The sequence below is a fragment of the Myxocyprinus asiaticus genome, chromosome 13, assembly GCF_019703515.2.
Source record: "Myxocyprinus asiaticus isolate MX2 ecotype Aquarium Trade chromosome 13, UBuf_Myxa_2, whole genome shotgun sequence".
Taxonomy (NCBI): Eukaryota; Metazoa; Chordata; class Actinopteri; order Cypriniformes; family Catostomidae; genus Myxocyprinus; species Myxocyprinus asiaticus.
In genome coordinates, this window is record NC_059356.1 from 9,325,336 (window position 1) to 9,332,977 (window position 7,642).

The 7,642-nt window shown below is 35.5% G+C and overlaps 1 protein-coding gene across 1 annotated transcript; it reads right to left on the reverse strand.

Annotated features, from left to right (window-relative positions):
- Positions 1 to 4,107: 4,107 nt before the first annotated feature.
- Positions 4,108 to 7,291, reverse strand: pvalb8 (parvalbumin 8). Its single transcript, XM_051715162.1, has 5 exons — positions 7,037 to 7,291; positions 5,800 to 5,864; positions 5,387 to 5,519; positions 4,970 to 5,079; positions 4,108 to 4,323 (listed from the first exon to the last, which is right to left on the reverse strand). Exons 2-5 carry the CDS (start codon positions 5,858 to 5,860, stop codon positions 4,298 to 4,300), a joined length of 330 nt encoding a protein of 109 aa, XP_051571122.1. The 5' UTR covers positions 5,861 to 5,864; positions 7,037 to 7,291; the 3' UTR covers positions 4,108 to 4,297.
- Positions 7,292 to 7,642: the final 351 nt, after the last annotated feature.

Consider the following 7,642-nt stretch of genomic DNA (forward strand, 5'->3'; position numbering starts at 1 on the left):
TTCTCACTCTGCCGTCCTTAAGACTGTGACCCGGAAACCGATCAAAGTCCGCCATCATGAAAGACATATTAATACTCTAAATGCACTGTGAGGACAGAGGAAGCTTACCAAGAGGACAGAGGAAGCTTACCAAGGATGCTTGAGCAAGGAAGCACCGGAGCATCCTATGCGGAAGTCAAAGCATCAGCCCACCCATATGCTTCAGCATACATCACCTCAGTACATGCTCACATCATTCACAGCATTCTATGCATTCAACACATGCCCAAATCACTCAAAGCATTTAACATATTTTTAATCAGGCTTTAAGTATGTATTAGACAAGTGATGTATTGCAGTTTAAAACAATAAAATTCTCATTACACATGTTTTCACATAACACGTATTACACTTATTTGGAATACACTCTGGGCTATAAATCATTCAATAATATATGATTAATTCTAAATTTACATACCCAGCTCTTGCACGTGTGCACCAAACGTGGTCAACCTCCACACATGCAATCCATATGCATTCTTCAAACATTTTCCATAGCAAACACTCAGTTTTAACATACAACACTTCTGAACACATATTTAATGCAATTTATCATCATTTTGTGTGAAACTTTTATAAACTTTATATTTTATATTTACCCAAAAAATGATCAACCAATGAACAAAACCGGGAGCTCTCTTGCACAAGGTATGCTCTCACTTTCTAACCAGTACACATGTGTGTAACACAGCGGGTGTCACAAAACACTTAAAGGGGCCACGTCCAATTTATGAGTTAAATTATATGCAATTTCTCCACTTGGCTACATATAGCAGAGGCAACTCATGATCAATCAAAAGCCTATGGTTAATTCTTCAACATTTTGTTCCCTCATCTGTACTGATTCTGACATTTGAATTTGCACTGAATATTTTCCTCAGCCCAGATATCTGAAACAGCAGAATGCTCATACACTGGATATGTACTAATGTTAGGGTGTGGTGTCTGATACCCAACTTGCCCTGTCTAATTCTAGGTCCTGTTATGTAATTCTTGGGTATTACATCCTACAGTGAGGTGGCTACTTGGAAAACATGCATTTGTGTAGAAAATGCAATTATACAAAGGGTGGAATTACAGTATATGTGTTGCCAAAAATATCCACCAACGTCCTGACTGTAACCATTTTGATAGCAACAGGAAGTATGATCCTAACAACAAACTAAACATGGGTTAGAAGCCAACAGTTCAGTAAGTATAGTAACTAGTTATGCGGTGGACACTTTGATTTATAGCAACATACAGGACACTTGCTGTAATACAAGGTCAGTTCCTTGGAGCAACCTGAAGTGTCTTACTCAAAGGCACAATGGTGATGGGTCATGGCTCACTCTTCATACGTCTGGAAATGGCATCCTTATGATTATTGGTTTTGGAGTTCAACTACCATGCCACATCATCCCAAATTTATTCCTATCACACTATGCATATCTGGACTCTATCTTTAAGATGCAGTTGCTTTTATAAATATTTTGTTGTGCTGTGTTAACCAGTAGCACTGTAACTATATATTGTTGTCACAAGTAAATGTCTATGATTACTGCATTGGATAAACAAACATAAAAGGCCAGTGGAACTCTGAAAACATTTTATGTAATGTGTGTAAAGTATAAACTGGTGTGATTTCTACCAAGGGCATACATGTGCATGCCAACTGTGAGATCATTGACAGAGGTCATATTTCTCATAATAATATTTGCTTAGACATTTTCATTTGCTCATTATTGCTCAGACTCTTTCAGTATTGTTTGTCCATATTTACTAGCCAAGGTAAACTCCTAAATTATCAATGTAATGTTCAAAGCTTTGATAGTGGGGATTGTTTTGTGGGCATATCAATTTACTCGAAATTCTACTTTCATTTTTACTCCAACAGTGATGGTATATAGACCAGTATGGACAAACTATAAGTTATTTAATATATATTTATAATATTATGTTATATAATGTAATATACAGTAAGATAACCGTCTTAACAAAACTGTCTTAAATTATAATATTTTTTGGTGAATTCTGTACTCCAAACTAAAACTCCAATATAATGCTTTAGTTGTTGGGTAAACAAGTGAACACAGTAAAACCATACTAGCATACATTCAGGCAAAACTATATATTCAAGGTAGATTTTAACAAAACACTTGAACTGTGTTCTCAGGTTATTATTTTTCAATAATGTCAGGTGTTCACATTTTTATTGGGGCAAGTTGTTATATGTGTTTTAAAGCAATAGTTGGCCTAAAAATGTAAATACATATTTTAGCACTTAAAACTGTGCAAAAGTTATCACATGAACACGCAAGCCACTTTGAATGAGCTTCTCTCATGAATGGACAATGGACATCAATATTTTTTACTGAAAAGTGATTTTTAATTTCAGTTTCTCAAAAAATCTTGTGCTATCAGAAGACTTGGAATATGACACATGAGTCACATGGACTACTTTTATGATGCTTTTGGGTGCTTTTTTAAAGGAATAGTTTAGCCAAAAATGAAAATTCTCTCATCATTTACTCACCCTCATGACATCCCAGATGTATATGACTTTCTTCTGCAGAACACAAATGAAGATTATTAGAAGAATTTCTCAGCTCTGTAGGTCCATACAATGCAAGTGAATGGGTGCCAAAATGTTGAAGCTCCAAAATTCACATAATGGAAGCATAAAAGTAATCTATAAGACTCCAGTGGTTAAATCCATGTGTTCAGACACATTATGATAGGTGTGGGTGAGAAACAGATCGATATTTAATTTTTTTGTTGTCTTAAATTCTCCTTCCTGCCCAGTAGGGGGTGATATGCACGAAGAATGTGAATTATCAAAAACAGAGGATGGAGAAAGTGAAAGTGAAGGAAAAAGGACTTAAATATTTATCTGTTTCTCACCCACATCTATCATATCACTTCAGAAGATATGGATTTAACCACCAGAGTCATCTGGAGTACTTTTATTTTTGAATTTTGGAGCTTAAAATTTTGGCACCCATTCAATTGCTTTGTATGGACCTACAGAGCTGAGAAATTCTTCTAAAAATCTTAACTTGTGTTCAGCAGAAGAAAGAAAGTCATACACATCTGGGATGGCATGAGGGTGAGTAAATGATGAGAGAATTTTCATTTTTGGGTGAACTATCATTTTAAGGCTTTTTTTTATTTGAGCAAAAGTTGTTTTCCAAATTATGGTGCACACTGTGGAATGGCACTCGAGTCAGGATAACAAGGGCGAAGACTGATTTAAAGTGAGGCCATTGCCATTGTATTGAGAAGAAATTGAAACGTGAGAACATGTTTGAAAATATTTTGTTTGTATTTTTTACATTTCTGATGTTTCATTATTTTTTGGTATATCATAACTGTTGTACTGTTTGAGTTTGGATGAAAAGCTTCTAACAGGTCCTTACCCCAGATAGTAAGCTATACTGTATTTAATGACAGGTTCTTACCCCATATTGCCCAGTGAAAAAAGATACAGTCATTAAACATATGCCTCAATAGCAGGGTAAGTTTAATGAACTGCATCATTTTCAAGAGTTTTCTTTTGTAGCTAAGACTTTAAGTTATGTGCCTTTACAGAAACTGACAAAAGTATGCCAAACAATAAGGCAAAGGTGTTCCAGCCTCGGTCTTCCCTATTTATATTGTATTATATGCCAATATTTTAGTTTTGCCATCAAAGATATCAGTGATTCTTTGTGTTTGAGGAGTTTTGTTCTACAATGAGCCAGGTTTACATTTTATTTCATGTGAACACTTTTGTAAGTATTCATTTAGCAGAAATATTTGTCCAAAGTGACTTCATCTGTGTATTCTCTGAAACACTTAATTAAACTTCATTGTCTCATTTGCATGTGTTATGTCTTTGCACAAAATTCCATTTTCAGGTCCTTTGTTCACCTCTTCCATGTTTCGTTACAGTAATAAAAATACCACAGACAACATTTGAAATATTTTGAGCCATTTATTTATTCACTTCAATAATTAACAGTTAGTTTTACATTTGGTCAATCCCATTTCATCCCTCTGCATGTGTATTCTAAAATCAAATAAAAACTGTGGAGTGTGTAGGCTATGTGTGTGTGTGTGTGTGTGTGTGTGTGTGTGTGTGTGTGTGTGTGTGTGTGTGTGTGTGTGTGAGTGTGTGTGGACTCTATTGACCAGGGGGTCCCATAGAGGAAAATGACCTGTGTATCAAGTGGTAAGTCAGCTGAATTGAAATGAAATCCGAGGACAAGAGAGGGGAGAGATCTGAAAGGCGTATCATTCAGGACAGAACCATCGCCTGGAATTCTGCAAGAGATCAGAAAACAAATACATTAATGTGGGCTGCAGTTCATTCACAAATCTGCACAAAAAATTCAACGTCATTAAAATTGATAAACAATAACATATAGCATTTGACTTCTAGATATGATGATTAAAATGATTCAAACTGTAGCAATGGGAGTACATTACCATGTCACTTTGCTTGGTTTTGATATAATTTGCAAAGATGTGGGGTGACAGCTACACTAGTAGTCCAAAATTTGGACACATCTACTCATTCTTTATGAGGGGCTATGCCCTGAAGGGGCAGAGCCTCTACTGTATCAGTTAGTTTTCTTATTCTTCTTCTTATTAATCAGTCTATGGCAGTCCCTAGAACAGTTTGGAGGAAAGTTGTGAAATTTGGTACACTTATTGGGGTGGGTGACCATAGTCTTCGGACCAAATTTGGAGTCTCCCAGACCAACCCTCTAGAGCCACCACCAGTTCAAAGTTTGACTTTTCTTTTGCTTATACACACACATTTGTCTACAAAAATCAATTCAGCTTTTTAGATCAAAAGGTTTTTTGAGAAACATAATCACAATTGACATGGAAACAATCACGAAACATGTAAAGGCAGACTCTACCTAGAGTTAATTATGAATGGTGGAAATATCACCATAATTACCATCTACTCCAATCTTGCCATCACTGTCATCATCAGCTGCTGCCAGGAAAGCCTTCGTCTCTTTATCAGTCAGTACACGAGCACCAGGTGAGAACCGCTGCAAGAAAAACCTGGAACAACCCAATCAGAAAGCCAGCTTTAAAAATGTATTTGTTATAATCCTCTTGTCTGGAAATATTGGTACCCAGAGACAAGATGTATTCAGATAAAGACTTTAGTAGCACATTTTTAGGTTAACATATATTTACTTTTTTCAGTTCGAGACTAACATTCTGTCTATCATCTTCATTTTTGGGTGAACTATCTCTTTAAGACTTCCTGTTGTGCATTATCAGAAAAGTTAGGCTGTCTGTTTTGAAAATATCTAGTATTCTTTGTTGTTTGAATATGCATGAAAATTCTTGTAAAAGTTCCTACTTGAGTTCGTCCTCCTCAATGAATCCACTGGCATCGTTGTCTAGGATGTTAAAGATATTTTTTACATCCTGAGGGCTTTTCTTTGTCATACCACACAGCTGGAAGAATTTCTTGGGACTGAAGGAGTCTGGTGCTGTTGGGGTGAGAAGACAGTGGAATATTCTGTATTGAGTAAACAGTGGGAATCAAATTGAAACGTCTCCTTTAGTGTTCCACAGAAGAAAAAAAAGGCATGCGGGTTTGGAACAACATGAGGGTGAGTAAATGGTAACAGAATATTCATTTTTGGGATAACCATCCCTTTAGCTTCTCTTTGATGTTTAAAGTTAGCCATCCATTAAAATATAATGCATTTACAAATTGAGTTGCTAATGTGCTGATGAGGTACAAACAAGCTGATACAGGAAGACTACCTTGACAGTCCTTGAGCGCACTGTCGATGGCATCAGCGGAAAGGATAGATGAGAGTGACATGGTCCTGAAAAAGAATAGTTTTAAATAACTAACTCATTTTTTAACAAGCAGCTGGATTATCTCTCCAGACAAAGCCACCGACGCACAATTCATTTGCATACACAAATCAAACTTGGCTAGATTCAAATAAATCTAGTCTAGATTAAAATAATCTGCCACAAATGGTTTCCCTGGCTTATGGTATAATCTTTTCTTGCTATGCAAAAAATCTACCCATCAGGTGAATATACAGAATATCACAAGTACAGCAGGGATGCTCTGATGAACTTCTGTAAGTCTACAGCTGAAACTAAAGTTTTTATGATTGGTGCCGGCATTTACATCATGTAAAATATAGGTATCATATCATATTGTCTTTTTAAATATCAGTATCTCTACCAAAGTCTGCATGTAATTTGCATGTGCATGCATTTTTATGGAATTTTCCTTTAAAACTTGCATATGCATGCCATTTTAATGCAATTTTCATGATAAAAAATGCTAATGTGGATGGGTTTTAATGCAGTTTTCATATAAAAAAGTATTAATGCAAATCTCTTTAAGAAATTACACATGCATTTAATGTTACTGCAATTTTCTATCTTTAAAATGCACATGCATGCAGTTTCAAAGCAGTTTTCATTTCAAAATCTCACACATGCATGCAGTTGGAATGCAATTTTCATTAAAAACTTGCATGTGCATGCAATTTCAACTCAATTTCCTTTAAAACTTGTGTGCATGCAACTTAAATGCAATTTTCAATTTTAAAATCCTACGCGTGTCTGCCGTTTTAATACAATTTTCATTAAAAATTTGCATGTGTATGCAGTTTCAACTGAATTTTCATTATAAAAATGAAAGTTGCATGTGTTTTTAATGCAATTTTCATTATTTAAAAAAATAAGTTTTATTGCAAATTTCTTCAAAAAAAAAAAAAAAAACTTCCACATGCACTTAGTTTCAATGCAGTTTCTTTACATTCTTTGCATACATTTAATTTTAATGTTATTTACATTTTAAAAATGTGTGCCGTTTTACTGCAATTTTCATTTCAAAATCTTACACATACATGTAGTTTTAATACAATTCCCTGAATAGGTATATTGCAATATGGCATCTAACACACAAAAAAAGATTGAACAAAATTTCATTGATTAATAAAATTGCATTCGGTCAGACAGTGCCAGCTCATACCTCAGTGAAGTTTTCTCCCAGCAGGTGAGTCAAAAGAAGTAAGGCTGAGTGGTGAGTGCGTGTCTGTCCAGGTGCGATTTATATCGGTCTGAACACGGTGACAATGGCTAATTCTTGAGTTACCTGTCTGTGGATCAAATTCTAACTGCCAGGCCCTGGCTCAAATTACTTACCTAACTAATTAACCTGTACTATTTATATCCGTTTGACTTGTGTGTGTGAGTGTATTCTTTAGGACCAGCCCTCAGACATCTGCAACGCCCTTGTAAAAGGCAAATTAAGTAATAAATGTCTACCTTCTCGTCATGTCCCTCCCATCTGATATCATGATACACACATCACAAAAAACCCTCACACTCATTCACCTCTCTCATGCCCATGCAATCCTCCTTTCAGGTTAGCCGGTCTGTCTCGACCCCTCCCTCTTTCCACACTACTTTACATGAGGTCATTCTAAATTCCTCCTTATAATATTACATAATTACTAAAACAGTTTGCATTAGTTTTGGGAGGTGAACACGTTTTGTTTGTTTAAAAATCACCCTTTCACACACATTAACTTCAACTTATGGCTTTTCAGATTTCTATTACTTTTAAAATCCCATA